The following is a 24,860-nucleotide window of genomic DNA, read 5'->3' as shown; positions in this document are numbered from 1 at the left end:
TTTGGACAAGTTGTAATCTGTCAGTTGATTTCTTAGGCAATCCAGAAAAAAGTGCATTGCAGTAATCAAGCCGAGAAAAAACAAAGGCGTGGATTAGCGTTTTTGCATCGTCCAGTGACAAATAGGCTCTGATTCGTGCAATATTTCTAAGATGAAAAAAGGCAATCTTGGTAACATGATTAATGTGTGAATTAAAATTCAGTTCAGAATCAATAGTGATCCCCAAGTTCTTTACTGTACTGTTACTTTCTACAGTCAGGTTGCCAAGTCTGCTTTTTATCGAGCGCCCTCACTTCACACAAGTGTGATTTTTTTTAATATTTTGAAAAAACATTTTTGAATAGTTCAAACAATCTACAAGCTCACAACGTGTTCATGTAGATCAGCTAGTTGAACAATTGTTTTTCAAAATAGTAAAAAAGGCTTAAACATTTAGGGATAAGGGGTAAGGAAGTGAAAATAGGGCCATGTGTGAAACCACTGTGATAAACATCATCTTAAACCCACTTGTATGTCAAATAATGACATCACATGTTCTAGTTACTCTATTTTTGACAAAATGTTCTATTTTTGACAAAAGTTTCACCTATTATTCCCAGAATAGGGAAGCTAGGATTCCTGTGGATACCTTGTCAGTAAATGTGTGTTCTATTATCACAGGTATTTGTGAACTTTGCCAAACAGCAGGCAGGAGAAGACGACGAGATGACATTGCATCGGCGGGGAGCTGGCGGGAAACGAGAATTAAAGAAGATATCACCAGTCGGGTCGAGAGGAAAAAGTGAAAAGAAATAATGGACCTGAAAACACTTGATGACACGCCTATAACGTTGCAAATGTAATGGTGTTTAGCATGCAGGGCAGGAAACAGACCTTTTCATTTTGTCACGGTGAAAACAGCCATTTTTACTTTCTCATACACACACCGGGACAAGAAAATGAGGCTGGCTGGGTCTCTGCCAAAGGGTTCATTTCTGCACTCTGTTATTGTGTTCCTGAACAAATGGAACAAAAACTAAATCAGCCACGACAAGAGTACTTTGGCAGGTTATATATTTTTGTATGTTTGTGCTGCGTTTGTTTTGTTTTTTGTTTTTTACAGCACAGAGGACCTACAGCAAAAAGGATAGTGTAATAGAATATTAAGTATTTTCAACATTCCACGTTGCTCTACTGAGGGATTCATTCTTTGTAATTCACACCTAGATTTGGGTGGATAACAGAGAGATATGTACAAGTGAGGGACTGACTACATGGACTGTCAGATCTATGTCTACGGGACTATGGAAGCACTTTAGGAGTCATATTTAAAAAATCTACTGTGTGTCTGTGAATGAAGCTTCACAGATGTACATACCCTCTAGGTGCTGCCACACTATCGCGGAAGACTTGCGCGACGGCCAGATTCCCGGAAACGCTCTCCTCCGCTCAAGTCTTCCGCGGAGGTGGAGCTTCTTTTCCATCCACCAGCTGTCTAAAAACTCGGAAAATAAGCTGCGCACAGCTTAAGAAGTGCGCAGCTTAAGACCGTTTTGCGCTTAGGTGTGGAAACGCTGTCTGTGAATGAAGCTTCACAGATGTACACACCCTCTGTGAATGAAGCTTCACAGATGTACACACCCTCTGTGAATGAAGCTTCACATTTGAGCTGAGATATGAGTCACTGTCCATTTTCTTCTCTCTCCACTCCAGTATGTTTATATTTAATTTATATTATATTGTCACCATTGCGTGAGTTGTTTACTATGCTTTTCAACCATGTTATTGTTGTGTTACTGTGTATTGAAGCGTTTTACTTCTCTGCCATCATGTTTCATTTGTGTATGCCATGTCATATCTGTCTCCAAACACTTTAACTATTACGTGCTAACCTGAACCTGGTCCCCCCCCCCACCCAACCTGACTCCGCCAGATTGAAGAAGCTTGCTTCACTCAAACTACTTCCATCTTTCGATCCCTGAAGAAGGCAGGCCCTTTTTTCAAGCTACTTGATGGCAGTTGATTGGCAGATCCTGCCCGCAGCTGCCGCTGATTGGTCCGAACCGCGGCGGTTCATGGCTACTGTGGCAGCGATCCCAGATGGAAGGCTGTGTTTAGAACTTGTAAATCAATACCACCGCCAGTCAGGTTAACCCCCCCCATGTGCATCACAAAGACAAAACATCACAGTTGTGCTGGTGATATTGTATTAACATACTCCATCACCATACAGATTTTTCACTTAAAAAATTAAGTTATTTATTGCAAACTGGAAAACACCACAAAATCTTCCACTTGAATTATAAAACTGGAGCAATTGTAGCGTGTAAGAGGATTCATGTTTTGTATCCGACAAAGCAAACCATTAACACGATTGGACTGCAGCAAATACTGAGCACTGTACAGCAGCAAATTCTGAGCACTGTACAGCTCGTGTTTGTCTGAAACCGTGAAGTTTCTCATCATTATGTGTGCTAGGCACATACACATACTGCACCACATCACATACAGTACAGTACAGTACCAGCATCCAGCGGTAATAATAATAAGAAACACCCCAGGATTTCATAATGTGTTCCTGGAGCACAACATTCCTCCTTAATCACAATTCAAACAGCAACAGGGGGATTGCATCGTATTACTTGAACCCTCATAAGAAAGTTTCACGTCAGCGCACAAGCATATTTCAGAGACAGAGCTGCGAGCGACGTGCTGCCATCGGTAGCTCAGCACTTTAAAGTGTGGAGGAGGGATGCTACTTGCACCGCTGGCCACCCGGGCTCTGAATGGCTGAGACGAGAGTCACTTGGCATAGAGGACCACGGCCAGACTATTCGAGTGCCTTGTCATAATCCTGATTTATGTGACACGGTGTCCAATTACCCTTCTCCAGCGCTGAGTAGCTGTGTCATCGCCTCAGGCCGCTTGCTCGCCCCGGCGTGCTGTTGGGCCATCGAAGCTCAGAGAAACAGAGGGATGATGGCCCTGCGCAGCACAGGGTAGTTAATGAATTCTCTGGTGTAGATCCTGTGCTTCTGTCTGGCCCATATTGTCATCTGCATGAAGCTGACCAGGGTGAATACGGCCACTGTGGGCAAACGGGACACATTGTAGCAGATAGAAAAACGTATTTGTTTACATTATGTTGATTTTTCTTTCCTTTTCTTTTCTTTTTTACCTGGAGTACACTGGGTCATGATGGTGAAACTAAGCCATGCGCCCACCTGCACACAAATGAAATGTGATGTCCATCATCCATGCAAAGTGTGAAGAATAGCACAATTAAAATGTTGAAGCACATCATTTGATTTGCTGTAGAGCTCAGAGATAGTGAATGATCAACTTTTCTCCCAGAAGGACATATACAGTACTGTAGCATTTTGGAAAGCAACTAATAGGCCTACAAATTGACTATGTGGAGATTGTGGACACAATAAAATGAAGACGAGACAAATGAAGACAATTCTCAATAGCTGAGAGATACAAAATTATCCATTACAGGTGATGATCACACCAAAAATTAACCTCTTCAAATACTCTTCAAAATGCTTATGTACTGGGTTCACATAACGTTTGACCAACCTCATAGGTGTAGTTTGGAGAGGACACAAAGAAGAAAAGCCAAGTGAAGGGGTTTGTGGTGGGGTAAGGGATACTCTTTGGCCTAGATCCTATTAACAGGACATAACTGTAAGTGTAAGGCACAGGTCTTGATGGAAATATCCTCCTAGCTTGCCAACTGGACGACATCTGATGAAATGAAACGTCTCTTGAACTTAGGAGCGTATCAGACCATAGGTAATTTATACATCATTTAAGCTCTATCACTCCCATGAAGCCCATGCACATCAACTCTTAAAAACATGGTCATCTTGTGGACAGAAGGTTTGTGGAACAAATATAGTGTAAATTATATATTATGCTGGCCTGGAAGTATACAAAACATAATATTTCACAAAAGATGTATCAAATCAGAGTGATTTGCAGCCATGTGGGCAATCGACAGGTTTCCACTTTCCACGCTATCCGGATAGCCCCACCACTAATCGCAGGTTTTTGGATGGGTCAGAAATGTCACTGTAACACCGGCCATTAAGTTTGACATGTCACCATGTTGTACAAAGAAGTGTTTTACCTACAACCACTCAGATGCCCCACACCAGTCACACATGTTGATGGATCATCAATTCCACAAACACAATGGTCACACATTTTAACCAAATTCACTACTCACCACACCACTATAACAAATTAGGATATGTGAACATTTTCACTGTCACAAAGTTTCAGTGTCACAATGGTCACAATGAGGATGGGCCACACCGGTCATTCATTTTGAAAGGTCACCAATTTCACATCCAAACCATTTAAAAAAAAGAAAAGAAAAAAACATTCTTATGTTGAATTTATCAAAATGTTATACTGTAGTGTATGTAAAACAAACTATCATCATCATTTTTCGACCTGTAAAAACTGTATAGTGCCTGAGGGTTTTGCCTCCACACCCAAGCACCACACAAGTCACAGTTTGACAGGTCATATTTTGACAGGCCATATCATTCATTATTAGGGCACCCTTCACAGGTTGTCACAGTTATTCATAGTCGCTGTGGAAAGAGTTTGACTGGAAGATGACAATTAACTTTTTCAGGATTTGTATTTCTCATTGTTGAGTCGGGCCTATTGTCACGTAATATTATTTAGTGAAAATGTAAACAAACAATACAAATACAAAGGACGTCATACTGTAGCCCGTCTCCGGACCCCCCGGGTTGAGCTCCTTTGGACCTACATAAAGTCATCAAAATGTCAGAAACTTTAACGTAGGGTTCCGAAAGGAGCTAGTCATACTGTTATGTCTACAATGTTATAAAAAAAAGTACCAACTACACCATTGTCCACTTGTCCATAACAAAGGACAGGTCGCCAATTTCACAGTTACACAAACACAAGTGACAATTTTGGATGCATCAACTTCACTCTAAAACCGGTAATACATTTTCACTTTGACACCTAATAGGGTTGATGGGTAATCGAGTCCCCAATGCAATGCTATGGACAATTAATGGCAGCCTGCGAGCGGCTGTGTTATTCTTCCTTGTTGTCACTGGCGATTGTGGAATATTTTCCGACATTTGGACATTCGAGGGTGCAATGGAGCTACGTTCACGATCGGGTGATTCTTCAGAGGTTAGTGTAAAACGAGCCGCAATTTGCAACTCTAGATTTTTTTTATAATGGGATGAATCTAGAGTTGCAATACCCTCCATTGACTCCCCACCCATCCAATTTGGTTTGTGATCTGCTTGTCTTAAACAACGTTAAACTCACAAACATTGCAGCTGTAGTCCAAGTTTGAATTATCCTCTTTCAATCTGCCGAGCTTGTTTTTCATAAAAATCCCCCGTAGACATGTTATGAACTACTTAACTTTCTGTCAAGACATCCTCTGCAGGTGATTCTTTTTCTAAATTTTGCAGTTTGGAAGTACTCGTTTTTGTTAACGGGTCGCGCTGCTGCCTCCTGCATTATGTGCAAATTCGAAACAGGTGATACGCAGGGCCGTTCAGTGACTTATGACGAGTGCTTCCAACGGGGGATTTTTTATGAAAAACAAGCTCGGCAGATTGAAAGAGGATAATTCAAGCTTGGACTACAGCTGCAATGTTGGTGAGTTTAATGTTGTTTAAGACAAGCAGATCACAAACCAAATTGGATGATTGGGGAGTCAATGGAGGGTATTGCAACTCTAGATTCATCCCATTGTAAAATAATCTAGAGTTGCAAATTGCGGCTAGTGTAAAACATCGGTAGGGAACAAGGTTAACGGGATTAATTAATAACGCAGTCAATCTGAATCCCCCCCACCCCTTTTCCCCTATTATTTTCCCTTTTTTACCTCCTTTATGATGAATTCATGTTCTGTTCTTTTTGGCTATAGTGTCTATTTGTACGTCTCTAAATGTTTTGATGATTTGAACAAGGTGGACCCTCTTGTAAACAAGTGTAATGCTTAATTGGGTCGTCCACTCACAGTTAACAGTCTTTGTATTGAGTTGTGCTTGAAATGTACTGTAATTCTGCAAACTGTTAATACATATTTCAATCAATCAATCAAAAGCCTACTGTACCACATAAATATAGCCATACTGTAGTCTTTGTCCATGCTGGCCCGGGTTCGAATCCGACCCAAGGTTCTTTGTTACCCTCTATGTCTCTTGCCTTTCCTGTCTCTCTCTCACTGTCACTGTCTGTCACTATCAAAAATAAAGCAGAAATACCCGAAAAATATAAACTGTCATCAAAAATATGCCATACTATACAGTATTGTCAAAAAAAGAAGGAAATATATACTCTACTGTGTCATCAATAAGCTGAGCTGAACACACCGAGCCACTGACAGATTCCACTTCCAAATGTTTTTCAAACTTTATCCAGGGGACAAAACTATTTGAAAAAAAGTGTTTTGTGAAACATTGCACTGTGTTTTGTACTTCCAGGCCACTACAGTTCTGCTTTATTTGCAGAGAAATTACTTTGCTCTTCAAGTATAATAAATGAGGAATTTGACACGGTTTAGCACAGGACTTTGCTTAGTGCAAGCAGACAAATCCTACTAGAAAGAGCATAATGACACATCCCTCCTCATCCAAGAGAAAGCCCCTCTGAATGCATTCAACATTGTCAAGACGGCGTGGCCCTGAATGTAAAGCAGCTTTGACTTTGTACTGCTCACTGCATTGCTTCCCACTTACCAGTAAGTTTGGTGATCTATGCTTTTGAGTTTCTTTTGTGGCACTCATTGTAAGTCAGTAAAATTAATATTGTGACTATAGTAAATGACTGAAATGTAAATAATATGTAAAATAAATCTCTCAAACATAACTTCATCAATGTGCGGTGCTAATGGTAGACTAACCATGAGCTTAAAATAATGAATCATTCATTAGAACAAACAACCACAGGAGACTGTACTTACCACTGCAGCCAAAGTGATTGAGAGCCAAGTGTATGGAGATGTTTCCTGCCTCACAAAGCTGTAATGAGCCAAGAGATATATTTGTATTAGCTTGTATTATAGTAAGGGCATTTTATCAGGTATTTGACCAATCTGGGAACTAAATCGTTACCAAGAAATTTCTTCACCAATGTGTTTCTAAAGGTGTCTAATAACATGGCTGCAACATTGAAATTCAACTCCCGTGGGAAATTGAGTTATTAGCATAATATGTGACCATACCCATAACATCCAACATAAGGCAAAAAAGTCAAAATTTCATCATTCTTTAAGTAGCATGTGACATATGAAACTAGGGTGATTTCATGATTCTGAATCCATTCCAAGCATTAGTTTTGCACAAAAAACACCCCTTGGGCTAAATTTGGCCATATCCACTTGACCAAATGTGCTGACCTCATCACGTTTGTGTGGCCGTTTTCCTCCCAAGGAGTGTTTTTTGTGCAAAACTAATGCTTGGAATGGATTCAAAATCATGCAAACACCCTAGTTTCATATGTCACATGCTACTTAACACAGCCGACGCTAATCGCGTATCAATACGTTATCAATTAATCAAACGTCCGGTGCGAACCACGTATCCATACGTTCTAATCACTTTTATAGCATACTTTCATTCATCTTTTTACCCACCCGGACAATGAAGAACCACCCCCCTGTCATTGCTGCTTAGTCCAGCTCACGTGATCAGAAAAAAAAAAAAAAAAAAACCCTCCCCTCCTGAAAACAGGAGGGCGGGCCGCTTTACGTGTAGAAGCCAGTGTAATGGATGCGCCCATGCCAATCTAGTCGGTGTGTGAAAAGAATCAAATTTCACCTAACCTCGCCTCACCAGGCTTTCCACCTCGGACATTTCACCCAACACTATAATACTCGATTCCCCCCTCCCCTCCTGTTTCTCCAGGAGGAGGATCTTGCGAGATGGTTGCTCTCCTCTGTCTCTCGGAAAAAAACATGATGAACGGAACGCTGCCTAAACACATATGCACCGAATCGCCATTGCATAACGTCTGCAACACACATGGACAGATGCATGTTTCCTTCTTCATACTGTAGCGACCAAACGATCCCCGAGCCTACAATACTACGAACTAACCACAGTATCGAGGGGCCGCCACGACAACAGAGTGTTCCGTTGGTGGATCACGTATCGCCATGCAGAGCCGTCATAATCGGAGATCGCTCGGACGTGTGATTGTAACGCTTTTTTATTCATTATAATTGTAGTGATAAGACCGCAATGAACGCGTCGGGGACGTAATCGACCCGGGTGTAATGTATAACGAACTTTTCCGCGTCCTAAACCGTGGTGTTTTTCTCCATCGCCCCCAAGCTGCATGCCCATAGCCTGGCTTGGCCAGCCTCATAGCGGGGATTCACTGAAGATTCTTCCCCGGAGGAAACATCAGTGAACCCTCGCTATGAGTCTGGCCGTGCCAGGCTAGCATGCCCAGGCATGTTACCCTATACTAGCTTGAAAAACAAAATCAGCTGATGATGACAACGCGTCTCACCGTTATACTATAGTTCTGAACCGAACGGTGGAATGGGACTTTTTATAGCCGTACGGATCAAGACTTTTGCTGCCCAATGTGCCCATGACCCCCCCCCCCCCCCCAATGTTACTGCGATCAAAACAATGAAAGCAGTGAGATAGATTAGGCGAGGCGGCAATCATCATCATCATCATCATCTAAAGAAAGCAGAGTTATGAAGGTTTATAGTCAGACATTGACAGGCAGATATAACAATAAACACAATAAATATGCTATACATCCTATACACCGAATGAAAGCCCTGAATGTGTACTTTTACGAGGAAAAGAGTAAACATTGATCCCATGTACAGTTTGTCATAAATTGGTTACTGGGTAATAATAAATAATAAAAATCACACCCCTGTGAAGTGAGCGGTGCAACTGTTCTCTACAGTTGCACCGCGCAACTGTAAAGAACAGTTGCACCGCTCACTTCACAGGGGTGTGATTTTTATTATTACAGTAGAAGTTTACAGACCAAACTGTAAATAAAAGGTTTACATGACTTTCTGTCTCAGTCCGTATATAGCGAGCTGTAGTGAATAAGTACAGAACAGTTGCAACGCTCACTTCACAGGGGTGTGATTTTTATTATTACAGTAGAAGTTTACAGACCAAACTGTAAATAAAAGGTTTACATGACTTTCTGCCTCAGTCCGTATATAGCGAGCTGTATTGAATAAGCAGAGAACAGAATATGGGACAGAGTTGCACCACTCACTTCACATGGGTGTGATTTTTATTATTACTACAGTAGAAGTTTTTTTCTTATGAAAGCAGAGAGTCTTCTGTTTCATACGGTATATAGTATTTATATGTCGCTATAGGCCTTATTTTGTGAATATTGAGGAGTTCACGTCCATGTCTTCTCTGAAGTTATCTGGTGGGCACAAGCTGCATTCAATAACCAATTACTGTCTAACTTTAGATGGGATCAATGTTTACTGTTTTCCTCGTAAAAGTACACATTCAGGGCTTTCATTCGGTGTATAGGATGTATAGGATATTTATTGGGTTCAATTTTATATCTGCCTGTCAATGTCTCTGACTTTAAACCATCCATAACTCTGCTCGCTGTTCAAGATAACCACTTCCAGGCAAATGCAGGTGTTGCAAAAAGGTCAATATCTCCAGAATGGAACATGGTAAAATCAAAATGTATTTTTTTAATTGAAGTGGACAAGTTCAGCTTTCTTTTGATGTATGCGTGTGATTCTCGCTATAAGAGAACATTTTGCTGTGGGCCCCCGAACAAGGCCTTTGTGCAATGTTAAACGGTAGCAACATCCAAATAGGCCTGCCGAGATCTTGTAGCAATCAAAGTGTTAAAGAATGATGAAATTTGGACTTTTTTGCCTTATATAGGATGTTATGGGTATGGTCACATATTATGCTAATAACTCAATTTCCCACGGGAGTTGAATTTCAAACTTTTAGTACATGTTATTAGACACCTTTAGAAACACATTGGTGAAGAAATTTCTTGGTAACAATTTAGTTCCCAGATTTTCATAGATTTCTCTTACTATTAGTCAAGTCTACAGTAAAACAATATAGCTGCAAAGCAGTACAGGGTTCAAGCCAACACACTGTTAGAAGTTGAAAGCAGCAATGTGTCTAGAGACCATTGACAGTTTCTGACACCTGTATAAACAAATTGTATGAAGATCAGACAGATTTATGTATGGCCAAATCTGTGCTGCATGGGCAGTGGACAATGCCCCCCTGTTTTGGCAGCGCCATCGTATTGTTCAAACATGTTGGGGACATGTTTCAGCTCAATTAAACATAATTCTAATGTTTGGATAAAACTTTCATTGATTAAATTGATTTATACTGTCAATAATATTATACACATGGTTCAACAGTGTTGAACATAGTCATTATTCCGAAGCAAGTTCAAGCAAGATCACACCCTTGGCCTCTTTGCTGTGATTGGCTAATTGAGACATGTGGCGCATGCAATCCCATTGGTGTATTCAGTATCCTGTTCTGTAAGGTTTTCATTTCATTTCGTTAGTTTTATGTTGTGTTACACGGTAGGCTACCATTTTTGCATTTGTAGCACCCCATAGTAATCAAATTGAATCAATCTTTCAGGGAATGTGTCCCAATAAAGTACAAAATAATGTGACAGTAATGCACACAACTTCCAATCATTGGTGACATTTTCGTGTCTGTACTATTTACCATTTAATGGGAATTTTTCATAAAAAACCAATAGTATTTCAGAAATGTAGGCTTGAAACTATATTTCATTGAGACACTTCAGCTCAGATTGACCAAAGACCATTTATTGCAAAGCTATTGCAGGATATGGCGGTGTGGCTCTGCTCATGTGATCTGCGTACCGAGACACAGGTCTGATATCACATTTGATATCTCTGCTTATCTGTGCACCAAGACACAGCTCTGATATCAACGACCCCCCTGAGCAGAGCCAAAGATACAATAATCCATGAACAACAACAGTAATAACACATCAACACATGATCCAACATAATGAAACTACACAATCACAAACAATACAATGATAACCCATAACCCCTGGACTAAAAACTACAGGGAGGAGGCCGGAGAGGTGGGGGAAAATTTCCACGCATACACCGTACGAGCTGCTTTGACAGCTCAGCATGAAGAATGAGAGAGAGCTGAGACTGCTTAAGAAGGCCGCCTGAATTGCACTGTGGGTATGAGGGCGTGGATGAGATAGCTCGTAGCGAATGAGTGAGAAGGGAGATGGCCTGGAGAGGCAGTGGATTTAAAGAGGCAGTATAGATCACTAGGGGGAATGAATGGGGGGGAACTACGTACATGTATATAAACCATCTGCCTTCCGTGCCGCAATGAACTAACGCTACGCTTGATTTATGCTTTTAAACAAGATGCAAGATCGAACAATACATACCACAAACACAGCAAATGCACTATAAACCTGTATTTTACCATACGCTGAAAAAAAGAAGACATAGTTTCCTTAGTATGATTGTATCATTCATCAGATACTACATATTGTCACTGTCGGGCAGAAACTAGGAAATAAAACGTCTGGGTTTCCGAGGCTAGGCAGAAACCAACTATCTCCATTTTTCAACTTTTGAAGACCCTTTACGTCTGTGTGTGGGTTTTACAAATATTTAACCAATGAAAAGTATATAGCGATTCGGACAACCTCCTAAGTTCAACTCCATTGGAAAGTCGGACGGACGGGGGGGCATCTAAACAATGTTAGACATAACAACTATATCCAGATTAATGGTCAAAAACCTCCTAACTCCACTTGAGCTGTTGGGCTAAGTGATGATAATATAAACTGTTGTGACTTTTGTCAGGTGAAACCTGACTAATGAAAGCTCATGAAATGTATAGACGACGTATAGTCATAGTCACCAGCTAGTCATACTGAATGCCTAGTCCTGATTGGCTGCCACACACGCTGCCTAAGCCAATTGGAGTGTAGTATGATTGCCTGCCTCCTAAGCTATGCCACACGCACCGCCGGTGCGTGTGGCATAGCTTACCGCGAAAGGGCTGATTTCCGCACCACAGCGAGCAAGCTGGACCGCAGCCTCAAAGCGAAAACAGCTGCTAATGTTATGAGCTGGACAGCAGGAAATCCACAACAGTCATTTAACCACGCATACTGTAGAACGTCGGAAACGAACGCACACAAACATACACGTGACGTTACTAAAATAATAATCATACTAATATGGGGGGGAGACAGTGCTTCTTTCATCTGACAAATGATCATTTCTTGTTTCTCCATGAATTCTAAATGGCAGCCTCTGGTGAACGGTTCTCGTTCATGTGTGCCATCACCACTTAAAATCATTGGCCAATGACAGTTTGGGTGTGCCCTATAGCCTAAGTAGCAACTCAGTCCACACAGCCCTCACTCATTAGTCATCCATTCACCACAGCACTCACTTCTCCAGACATGCGCATTTGACCATGTAAACCTTTGTTTATTTTCATTTCTGTATTCTTTATTGTCAGAAACCATGGTGAAAAGGAGCTATAAACCAGTAGCCTCGGTACAGGCTTTTATTTTCGTTAATAAACCAGTAATCAGTAATATCAGTAATATGTATGTGATATTTAATGACATAACTATCTTATGTATTGAGTTCATACCAATTTTGAAGAGTCAGTGTATGTTGTGCTGTTGTGCTGTTTTAAAAAAACATTTCCTGCAAAGTTAATATTTTGGACATAGTTGGTTTGTGCCCAACAGCAGAGATATGATATTTGATGGTCCTATACTCACTTGGTGGTGCGTACAGAGGGTGGTTGATATGGTAGGCCAGCCAGGCAGAAAATCCCCAATAATACAAACAATTCTGGGCGAGAGAGAGTGTAACACATTTGTCAGTGTGGTCATCAATGTCAACCTTCCCGATGCCCATGCTGTGTTGCATGCTTTGGTACCATACATGCCACTGAGTTCTCAAAATGAGTTGCTTCACAGAGGCATACCATATGGTGTAACAATATGAGTCACTAGTTGTGGACACTGTTGCCACATTCTGGGAGAGAAATACGCAACGAGGTCAGAAAAGTGACTAGGCCAGGGGTTCTCAAACTTGTTTGGCCAATGCAGGTACCCCTTGGAGGGGAGAATTCTTTCCAAGTACCCCATCATCCTCGTAACACCGATCATAAGCATATACCACGTGTGTATATTTAGATGCCATTGGAACTATTTGTATTAAAAACTATTCAATCAAAATCATTCAGACCCATTTCATAGTCAAACAGAAACCACTAGGCCTAATTGAATAAAATTGCTATTGGCACATGATTCATATTATATATACATGAATATGAATCATGTGCCAATAGTCATTTTATTCAAATTGATTGTGTGCAAAACCTGACAGCACACTTTTCAATTAGATAAACATAATTGTAATGATACAGCCTTAAAAAAAGAAAATAAATTGAATCTGTGAATTATTTTGTGGAACCCGTTTTGAGAATCATGGGACTAGGCCACATGAGCACTTTACGGAAAAAACAAAAGCCCAATGTCGCTTATTATAATAAGCAGACATGGCAACCCTGGTTGTGGAGTGGAAGAGTTTCTAAAAGTCAAGCAAGTCTATTTGTAGTGAAGTGGTTGTGCGTGTACTGAATACCCACTGAGCATTGAGGGGGTCTGTGCCAACCTAATTAGCATTGCTGCCCTGGATCTTTGTCGGTACTCATTTTCCCTAATGGTACTACATTCCACACACACATACTGACCCCTATGGGAGGTCAAATTAACCATCTGTATAGTGTTTAATCACACACCTACAGAGTGTTTGTGTTTATATTAGACATGGCACTTGGCTCAATCTGTTGCGTTTCTGTCTGCTGATACTGCCCACACACTTTATCTTTAGACTGCGACTATAGGGAAATGTTTTGTGTAACTGGAAAAAGTAGCTGCCCAACTTGCCCAAGTCATTGCTTTTGTATTGTTGCGTTAGAAATCATCTAAAGTTTAGACGATTTAAAGGAAATATTTGAATAACTTCTGACTGTCACAATCTTGTATCCTAGCTGGAATCCAGCCTAATTCGCTACATTTGTCTTTTTATCACTTCGCTACCCGTCTATTTGACTCGTATTTCCATTACGTATAGACAAGGAAGTGACTTGAGTTTTACATTGAACAAAACCGGATCCCAGGCTAACGATCTTGGCCTCTGGCTCTGCCTGTGTGTGTCTGGGTAACCTTCCCATATGTCATGTAAGCCCTAGTCTTGTGTATAATGTGCCCCTGTTTTTCTCTATTGTGAGTGACTGCCCTTGCCCAGTGTGCCCCCACGCCCTGCCGTGTCCTCTGTGGATTTTAATAGAGAGAGTCTTCATCTGGGCATCCAGCTGCGTGTGGCGCATCTAATTAGTTGATGTGTACTTTCAAGAGTATATGAGCGCTGCGTTGTTAGATTGCAGAGTTATTGTCCTTTGTTTGCTGCCCGGTTCTGTGTTCCTGCTCGAGTTCCTGATTTTTACCTGTTGTAAAAGTGTTCCTAGTTTGACTTTCTCCCTTAGTTTTCTCATCTGTAAAGAGTTTTCATTTTGCCAACATTCTTTGGGAGATTTAGAGATCTTAGGGCCTAATTTTGATCCTCCCCGGTCTGAGAGATGTAAACTTAAAGTTGGTTGTTACGGCCAGACGTATTTTAGTCTATATTATTGGTATAAATGTATTTTTAATAGTTATATATATTTATATATATATATATATATATAATATTATTTGGCCCTTTTATTGTATTTTGTAGTACTTTGTGTTTCTTTGTTTCTGAGGTGGAGTTGATGAGAGGTGGAGATTGGTGGTGACACATCACTGACACCTGTGACCTGTGGCAAATTGATGCCTGCCTGTGGGGAATTGGTCCCTGCCATTGACTGGTGGGCTCTGCCACTCCCAGCCACTGATTGGCCGTGGCCTCTAGACCTACTCTATAGAGCGTCGCAGTCCCACCCCCTTTCATGACGACGCCAGGCCCAGGAAATGAATCACAATGCATTTTTCCCATAGACATTTCAAAAAGTATTTATTTAAAGACCTTTTAAGCGTCGTACGAAGCCAACTCAAGTCGTGAAAAATCATGACAACACACACAATATTTTGGACCAAACAAATAATTACATAGAAGAAAAACAACAAAAAAAAGTGTTGTAACCTGCCGTTTTTTTCTACTTTCTAATTCTTTGTTTGGCCCGAAAATTTTTGTTTGTTGTCATGATTTGTCACGACAAGAGTTGGCTTTGTCCGCGGCGTAAACGTCTTTAAATAAATACTTTCTGAAATGTCTATGAGGAAAATGAATGGAGAATCATTTCCTGGGCCCTGGTAGGGGGCGGGACTGCAACGCTCTATAGAGCGCCGCAGTCCCGCTGCCTTTCCTGACGACGAGCGGCCCGGAAGAGAATTTCCCATTCATTTTTCCCATAGATGTTTCAGAAAGTATTTATTTAAAGACCTTTTAAGCCTCGGACAAATTAAGCCAACTCGGATCGTGACAACTCATGACAATAAACACAATTATTTGAGCCTAAAATTTCTTCTTTCTAATTATTTGTTCGGCCCAAAAAATGATGTTTGTTGTCATGAGTTGTCACGATCCCAGTTGGCTTTGTCCGAGGCGTAAAGGTCTTTAAACCAGTAAGACGCCTAAGGGGGTCAGATCAACATGGACTGAATTCTGTATTGGCCATATAAGGAGCATGTATTGTGTATAGGGTTTGATGAGGTCAGATCAACATATGGAATGTCAGAACAGGTAAGCTCCATATATCGAGATCTAAGGGTCTTAAGTGGTAGCGGGAACATTCTCTTGAGTGTACAGGGTTTGATGAGGGCCGGGCCTTAATCTTCGGGCCTGTTGAGAACTTTCGCCAGCTGCCGGGCGCGGCTGCACTAATAACTTTGGGGCAGGCCCGTCTAGAGCTTGAATGGACAGGTATCAGTCAAAAGGGAGACATTGAAGAGGAAGGATGGATGGGGAAGGATCAACATATGGAATGTCAGAACAGGTTCTGACATATATCCATATATGGCGATCTAAGGGTTTGAGGTTAGAAGTAGAGTAGCTGGCCATTATATGGGCTTAAGCAGATTGCATTTACTATGTATGACATCAGGGATCCCAATTCCGCATTTAATATTATTTAAAATACTTTCTGATATGTCTAATGGAAAAAATAATTGGAAATTGTCTTCCGGGCCGCTCGTCGGGGGCGGTACTGCGACACTCTATAAAGCCTTCAGTTTTAGTACACTGCTTGGTGGACTGTCGCGCTTTGGCAGAGGAGATGCAATTCTGCTGTCACCAATCCAAACCTAAAAGAATAACTCTGACACTTTTGAAAGGTATATTGTGGTATAGTGCTGCCTCTGAAAAAGCCCCTATAAGAAGGACTTTGTGACCACCTGATTCTGATGTTAGTATTTTTTGTTGAGACTGTTATTTTGCTTAGGTTTTGTTATTTAGGTTGCCTTTGTTTACATTTCTTTAATGTTTTGTAAACCGTTTGTTGTCATAAATATTCAGTTTAAAATGTGTTCTTCTTTGTCCTTTATGTTATCATGTTGCTAGTCTAATAATTGTTTCCTCGTCTACACCAAATCTGTTCCTCAAAAATAGCCGATCTACAAGCTCACATGTCACATTGCGAGGTGTTGTGAGGATGTAGATTAGCATTGACAAAAACGTCCTTGTATTGGTGTATGACTTACCCTCATGATGGCCCGTATGGGCATCGTTCCATGGGAAAAACGATGTATGAAGATGGTTTCAAACATTCTCTTGATATAGTGGAATGAATAGCACACACAGGCCAACCTGCAATTGCAATACAGACGCTAGGTTATCATTTCTGCTGGGTAAGCATGAAGGAAAGGCGCTGTTCACTGAAGTTCCTGCTTTGTTTTTGTACCTACTTGACAACTTTGAAGGGACTAGAGGTGAAGCTGTGCTGCGGCAGGTAGATGTTTGGCAGACGGAAATAGAACAGAAGGTAGACGATCAGAGGTCCAATGCACTCTGCCAGAAACACCTGTGGGATCAGAAGCAGAGGTAGAATATGTTTTTACAACCGGTGCTGTATTTATAAATGATGCTCCTGACCCGTGCTGTAAGCCGGATAACCTCATGCAACAGCAAATGTGGCTGAATTTCTTCACATACCCATAGCCTAATTTATTAATAGGAGAATAATGGACCCACACGCTCCAATTGAATAGATTAACATTACCAAGGAGGAACTGCCCTGCAGGTGAATGACTAGTATTCCCACTGGGATACCCCCGATATTGTGTGGAGAGAGTTGTTTGAGAGTCATGAATTTGCCACGACACATACAGGCATTCTGTGCACCATCAAAGGTGACAGTTTTCTGCTCTGTGTTTTGGTTCCTTAATTTTCACCTGGATAAACTCCAGTGACTGCTCAGTCCTCCTCATTTTATCACACCATCCACAGCGACTGTGTTTGTTTGAGTGTCTGAGTTTGTTTTCCCTTTTTGACATGACGAGTTGTTTCGGCAGCAAGTTTACTTATGTTGACAGATGGTTCAGCAGCACGTGGTAGCACAGTTAATAGCATGTTGATTGTTTCAGCTGCCATATCAGGAAAGGGACAGGAGAGGAAATTACTTTTCTGCATTCAACATTTTATCAGCTGCGCTTGGTGGGGACACTTTGACATGTAGGATATGAGCAGGCTGAGGGTCGAACTGGTACTCAGCTATGGCCACCCTAAACCCAGAGCCCAAGTCCAAGGGGTGATACACAGTAAGGCCCCTCTTATGACCCTCACCCAGGCCATAAAATGTATCGTATATGTATTTTTGCGATGACATACAGGACAACTAGACCTCATGTACTGTCCAGTGCAGGGTGACAGGCCAAGACATAATATACACTATATTCAAATACTGTATTTTTCATTATTAAGCACTCAATCAGACGGGGCATCCTGCCAGGCTAACATGAATTATGGTTATAGCTTTTAGATGAAGAGTTGGTGTCGGGTGGACAGAGTGGGAAGAAATATGAAGTAAAGACTGTATGAAATACGTTATGCAAGACAGTGACTAGATTTGAAATTCTAAAAGTTTCTCCTGCATAACTCAGAGTGACTATCAGATATGAAGTATTAAAGTTCCCTCCCCTTGAATAACTTCCCCTCTCTCACATAACTTCCAAAACACTCTTATCTGGAATTGAAAATATCCTCTATTTCTCACCTTGGTTCTCCTTTAGCATGCACAAGCACTGTGTTGTCGGGTCTTCTAGTCATGGGTATACTGTGTCAAAGCATGGACGCTTAGCCGTGTACTGTGCCTACAGTTGGGTGCCACCGATATTGTCCCTTATCATTTGACCCATTTAGGCCTGACCTCAACATTTTAAAAAATCCTTCTAAATCCTCCAGTTTTCTGAAATAAATATTTTCACGATTTTTCAAAAATAGCAGACCTACAAGCTCGTAGCGCGCCACTCGGTGGCGCGCTATGAGCTTGTAGATCTGCTATTTTTCAATAGCTAAATTATAACAAATTATAACCAAAAGGGGTTCCCACCCAAAATGGGTTAACTGTCCTTTTGCGCAGATCACCCAAACCTCAGCAAAAAGAAAAGGACAATATCGATGGCCTCCAACTGTACTTTTCATTGCTTGTAATGTTTATTAATTTAGGAACTTAACAACTTGAAACCTAGTGTTCCTTTTCTGGGCCTCTCATAATAGCGAAGCTTGTAGATCTTCTAGTTTTGACAAAAACACGGTGTAGGAGCTGGGGGAAAAGGCCAGGGATAGATCCCTCAACGTATTTAGGTTTTAAGAGATTAAGTTTATTCTATTGTCACTTTCTTTGTAAGTCACTCTGGATAAAAGTGTCAACTATACGGGCTAAATTGTAGGAAGTAGGTTTTTACTTTCAAAGGCGAAAGAAGAGCATTATAGTAATAATATAGTAATAATCATTATCTTTTCCCTGTTATGTATTTATTATTTTTACATCATTATATAGAAGCGTAAATGCCATCTACTGTATGTTGACAATCCATTTCCGATAATCATGTTATAGATAATCAAGGTTTTTGTTTTGTTCTAGACCTTTTCATTATACAGTACTATATGCAATGTTATCTTTATGTTTATGTATTGCATTCAAATCAATTCTTGTTTTTATGTTTTGTTATACACAGGTTGAGACCTCTTATAAGCCCTTTGGGCTTCTTGCCTCCTCCCAGCACTTAATTTTTTTTACTTCTCTTTTGTACTGTTTTTATACTGTGCTAAATAAATCAATCAAATCAAATCATAGTAATTATCATGTAAATTGTGTACAGGTATGTGCATGAACTATTTTTTATTACATTATCTGGAGGCAACACCATAAGCTCACAACATACAGTATGATAAATCCTGGTGGTGTATTTACTGGTCTCTCTTTGAGGTATTTCTACTTAATGGAGTAAGTCCAATTTTCAATCATTTTACTTCAACTCCACTATAAGTTCAAGTCTATTTAAGACAAGAGGACAAGAGGGCCGCTCTATTAAAACAACCTAAAACTAATAATCAACTATCAAACATCGATTAAAAAAAAGTTACTTCTGGTAACGCTTGTACACTCTCGGGATGAACTATAAGGCAAATATTGTACTTACTCCCCTATAATTATTCGAGAACTTGAGTTTCTTGTTACTTTATTATTACAAAACCACATCAGACCTATACTATACTTTGGCATAAATTGGCATTATGAGTAGTCTACTTTATACGTTTGGTACTTTAAGTACATTTTGATGCGAATAGCCTACCTTTGTACTTTTACTCAAGTAAACAAAAAAGTACTACAGTATGTTAAATCTTGAATACCGAACTTGTACTTGTAAGAGACTACTTCTGCAATAGGCTGTTGATACTTTTACTTAAGCACTTCTTCCATCACTGGTCTCTCTCTGTCTCTCACCATGGCCCATCCCAGCTGTGGTCCGAGGTCATGGAAGAATATGGTGCCTGTGGTCCCGACCGGGAGATTCCCCAACACCTCGTCATCTCGCAGAGATTGTCCGTCTGAGGATTGGAGAGGAGAGAATGAGCTGATAACAGCATATAGCTGGAGGTTCTGTTTCGTTTTACAGAAAACTGAAAACATTTCAAAACTGCACAAGCAGAACAAAAGATATCTTCCTGTAGAAAAATAAAATCGACATAAACAGTGGTAGAAGAAGTGCTCACATATCGATACTAAAAGTATCGATACCACAATGTAGAATTAATTAAGTCAGAATTTCCTTTATTAAAAGTACAAAGGTATTGGCATCAAAATATAAGTATCAAAAGTAAAGGTACTCTGTATTATGTAGAATGTCCCATTTTGTTGTGAGGTGAGCTTGTAGATCAGCTATTTCCAAATAACCAAAATATATAGAGAGCTTATGGTAACTAGTAGAACTCAAGTTTGCAAATAATTGTAGTGGATTAAAAGTACAATATTTTCCTCAGGTGTAGTGGAGTAGAAGTCTTGAAAATTTAAAAAAAAAAAGAAAAAAACTCAAACTTTTACTGAATTACAGTACATGAGAGTACATGTATACTTACCGGTATAGTTACTTTCCCCCACTGCAATCTAGCCCTGGATTTGGCCACTCTCAATGGCATCCTTTGGGAGTTTGGGACTGCACATGGGCCATGGCTCAGTGCCCAAGATAGTTGTCCCTGGTGGCAGCCAAGGGGCGTACTGTACCAGAGGCTCTACTCATTAAACTAACTGATATGGCTAATTTCACCATTTCCCTATATCCCAAAACAGATGAATAAAACATTGTACTGTATGCGCCACAGACCTGGGTCAAATTATATTTAAAAAGCTTTCTAAATAGCCAGCTGGTGGATAGTTAGTGTTTGCCAAAGCACATACTAAATGTTTTGTTATTTCACTCTTCTGACTGACAACTACAATGCATGCACTGTCAAGAAGATGTTTCAACTGCCAAGAAACAGTGCCGTAACTTTTAAATGAAAGACGAATGTTGCAATATACCCAACAAAGAAGAGGAATGCTAGTTTCAAAGTTTCAGAGCCTCTTTGTAACACAAGGGTTTTGAGGCTGACAGCCTTGACAATAGGAATCAATATCTGCTTGCATCCATGGGGTGCATTTCCAATTATCGTTGCAGGAGGTGGACACTTGGGTTTCCCTGAATATTTATTGAGCAGGCCGGCCCTGGCTTATCAGCAGTGCCTGAGTGTCCAGACAGTCCAGTATTGCCTTGAGAGCAGTTTGCATTTAGCCCTGGACATATAGATAGAGTCCATGGGCAAGTCCTCTGAAAAGTCCCCAAATATTCTGAATACCACATCATACTACACAATCAATAAGACGTCCAACGGATTCCAAATGTCTTCACAACTATACAAGGTGGTTCCACTCAAATCCACTCCATTCATTTTTCAAAAAATATTGATATCAATTATATTAAGCCTAGAATCAAGCCACCCAGGGTCCTGGTAAATAATGACCATAAAACATGCGATTCAGAATATATATAATTTCTTTATAGCCGTTTAATATTTTATTTTCACAGAATCAAATGTTTTATGGTCATTATTCACCAGGATCCTAGTTGGCTTGATTCTAGGCTTACAATAATTTATATAATTATATTTTTGGAAATCTCCATGGGAAAAATGAATAGAGTGAATTTGAGTGGAACCACAAAATGGCCGCCACTGCTCTGTCCTATAATGAATGATAGTAGTTATGTTATCAGACATTCAAGACAAGCTTTATGTGGAGCAGGAAATGTACATTTCCTTCAAAAGATTAATGAAGCGGCCCCATTGTAACAGTAAGACTGCTATGGAAAAGGATGCATACCAGCCCTTTTGACATGTGGGTCCTTTGTCACGGTTAGGCCTACTTTCAATCTTAAAAGGAGTTTATGCTGTTTATAAATATTAGGCATTCCGTTCTCACTAAGCGTTAATTGTATCGTGGACACAGCCAAAACAAACAAACCCACACAGAATGTGCAGGATTACCATCAGACAGGAGAAACACATAACATTATACATTTTCGTTTGTGTCATTTGAACAGAGCGCTACAGTATAGTGGCCATGCAGTTAGCCACTAGGACTAGGTCAGGAACCAGGAACCAAATACGGTATCCTGTATTTGGTTCTTTTTTTCCCACTTCATTTTTATTGATAAAAAGACAAAGACAAAACGGGAAAGAAAAAAGACAAGGAAAAAAAAGTTTCTAGAACGTATCCTCTTGTAGTCTAATGTATTTGGTTCTGAGGCCTATTTAAAACCGGAAAAGCATCTGTGTCATTTCAGATTTCAGCTACAGTTGGGTGCCACCGATATTGTCCCTTATCATTTGACCCATTTAGGCCTGACCTCAAAATTTAAAAAAATCCTTCTAAATCCTCCAGTTTTCTGAAATAAATATTTTCACGATTTTTCAAAAATAGCAGACCTACAAGCTCGTAGCGCGCCACTCGGTGGCGCGCTATGAGCTTGTAGATCTGCTATTTTTCAATAGCTAAATTATAACATAATGTTTAAAACACCAAAAGGGGTTCCCGCCCAAAATGGGTTAACTGTCCTTTTGCGCAGATCACGCAAAACTCAGCAAAAAGAAAAGGACAATATCGATGGCCTCCAACTGTACATCTGCTATTTTTGAACATTTTATTTTAGAAAAAAGTGTACAAATGTTCAATAATATATATACACAGGTATATATATTTGTTTTTTAAAACACAAATCTTAACTTCTGGGGGGTCCCTGGCACAAAACATTTTCAGATGGGGGGTCAAAATGCATGCCAAATACACATTCATTTGGGGGTACTTGGCATGAAAAAAGTTTGAGAACCACTGATTTAGTCAAATCAGCCTCATACAGGTCTTACAGGGTTAAATGGAAGCTGTCTCCGTGGGCGACTTCTCACTTGTCACTTGTCATCACACCTACTTTCTGAATGTGGTAACTTTGTACCCCGAACATAAACAACAGGGAATGTGCACTGACAAACACACAGCTGGTGGAGTTCTCTGGTTGCATCCAGATAGCATCGCATAACAAGTTTGTCATCATTCAGGGCAGATACTTAACCATACAGCTTGATTACACACAGGCTGGAAATAGGTTTACAATTTAACCTAGCTATATTTAACCTATATGTCACCTTCCCTTTCACATAATAAAGGGATAATTATTAGTAGTGCTAATAATAGTACTAGTTGTATCAAGTACTATAGTATTACTTCTGTATTTTCCTTTAAAAATGGAATAGAAATGACTGACTTCTATGTAAACCAAAATTCACCCTTTGTCAAGTCCCGCCCGTGGTTGTGCCCCTCTTCGCACCCATTGGTTGCCGTTTCGTGGTTGGACAAAAATCCTCTCTCTCCATCCACTACCATTGAATTAACAGTTGCTTCATATTGATATTCATATTGATATTCTGTGCACTCAATTCTTATTTTAAACTTGGTGTCAGTAAAAAGGAACATCACAGATGCAGCATGGTGACTGGGCATAGCATGTGTGTTTTTAGTTTTATCCAAAAAATATGTTTTAGCAAATTCAACATAAACAAGGCGGAACCAGGGCAGAACAAGGCAGAAAGGGCAGGCTGGTTAGTCAGTCAGGGCCAGGGACCAATCAGAAGGCTGCTCTGAATAGCCAGCCCCCCCCCCATAGTCCCCCAGTCCCAATTTTCTGGAGCCGTCGCTGCCTATACAGTACACAGGGGGAATTGTTACTAAAACCGTAGATACTTACAGGGTTGTAGTGTCAAAGACTGTCGGGATGGATGCCATTTTGGATCTACAGTGTGATGAAGGACATATTTAAATCCACTGACTACACCATGATAGTTAAGTCAAAGTCAAATGTATATAACATGCGTATAGACTCATGTGGCTGTGCCTCAAACTAAAAAAAATAAGCAAATGTTTGATCTTTGCTTATTTCCTTAAAATTATTATTATTATAATTTAGTTAGTAGGTTATGTAAAATAAATGTATTTAGTTTTCAATCATACAACTAAGCATTTCAGCATACTTTGGTGCACACAAGCAACAGCTTCAATCAGAAACAGTTCTGAGAGCATGATAAAATTCCACTTACAGTTCTTGTATATCAGACACTTGATATCCCATATGGTTGCCTTTGGCTCCACCTGTAAAAATTGTTAGAAAGAAGCGATCCACTATCTATGTCATTATCGCATAGCGAATTCCCTCAGAAGCTTCGATTGTACAAACACTGCTAAACTGATCTGATAAGAATGTATACTTTACCTTGTCCAAGAGGCAAAGCCGCGCCTTCTTAGAATCCAGAATCTCCAACTCATAGAAAATGTAATTTTTAGGAGGCTTGGCCTCGGGTGCTTTTAATCCGTGGGTACACCGTATCTTTATGAACTGTGCAACGGTGAATAAATCCTTTAGTTCAAAACCCATGGTGGTACTTGGGGGCACTGTGTGTGTGTGTGTGTAGTTGTGTGTGAGTGCTGTAACTACAGTATAGTGTGTTAATGTTGTTAGTTACTCAAGTAAAACAATCTGAATATGACTAATATGCCAAGTCATGCCAAGTCTTGAGGTGGTGTGAGGTTAGATTATCTGCTGTGATGACCTTGACAGTTTGGTCTTAGCAGCTTCAGGTGCTAAGAAGCAGCAGTGGAAAGTAACAACTAAGTGCATTTACTCAAGTACTGTACTTAAATGACATACAATTTTGAGGTATTTTTTACTTTACTCGAGTATTTCCAATTTAAATAAATATACTT

General features: G+C 40.2%; 2 protein-coding genes across 2 annotated transcripts in view; one reads left to right on the top strand and one right to left on the bottom strand.

Moving 5' to 3' along the window:
- Positions 1-1,296, top strand: part of abca4b (ATP-binding cassette, sub-family A (ABC1), member 4b) — a gene marked incomplete at its 5' end in the record, with an annotated part of 96,376 nt that extends 95,080 nt beyond the window's left edge. Inside the window, one exon of the mRNA XM_079488524.1 lies at positions 661-1,296. Coding sequence (XP_079344650.1) covers positions 661-795 — 135 coding nt within the window. The 3' untranslated portion in view covers positions 796-1,296. The remainder of the gene's footprint in view (positions 1-660) is intronic.
- Positions 1,297-2,279: 983 nt separating this feature from the next.
- tecrl2b (trans-2,3-enoyl-CoA reductase-like 2b) lies at positions 2,280-24,557 on the bottom strand. Its single transcript, XM_079488903.1, has 12 exons — positions 24,370-24,557; positions 24,197-24,248; positions 23,848-23,892; positions 20,019-20,122; positions 16,978-17,093; positions 16,774-16,879; positions 12,805-12,877; positions 11,443-11,486; positions 6,959-7,016; positions 3,562-3,650; positions 3,158-3,203; positions 2,280-3,067 (listed from the first exon to the last, which is right to left on the bottom strand). Exons 1-12 carry the CDS (start codon positions 24,529-24,531, stop codon positions 2,940-2,942), a joined length of 1,023 nt encoding a protein of 340 aa, XP_079345029.1. The 5' UTR covers positions 24,532-24,557; the 3' UTR covers positions 2,280-2,939.
- Positions 24,558-24,860: the final 303 nt, after the last annotated feature.

This window comes from Electrona antarctica (genome assembly GCF_951216825.1).
Source record: "Electrona antarctica genome assembly, chromosome: 19".
In the NCBI taxonomy this organism is placed as follows: domain Eukaryota; kingdom Metazoa; phylum Chordata; class Actinopteri; order Myctophiformes; family Myctophidae; genus Electrona; species Electrona antarctica.
Note: the sequence above shows the minus strand (reverse complement) of the source record. Positions and strands in the feature narration are given on the sequence as shown.

What these genes read in the sequence shown, in the direction of transcription:
- tecrl2b (XM_079488903.1), bottom strand. Translation starts at nt 24,531, where the DNA reads ATGGGTTTTGAACTAAAGGATTTATTCACCGTTGCACAGTTCATAAAG. An exon ending in CACAGCTGGGATGGGCCATG is followed by an intron (nt 17,094 to 20,018) that starts GTGAGAGACAGA and finishes CTGATCCCACAG; the next exon opens with GTGTTTCTGGCAGAGTGCAT. An exon ending in CATGACCCAGTGTACTCCAG is followed by an intron (nt 3,068 to 3,157) that starts GTAAAAAAGAAA and finishes GTTTGCCCACAG; the next exon opens with TGGCCGTATTCACCCTGGTC.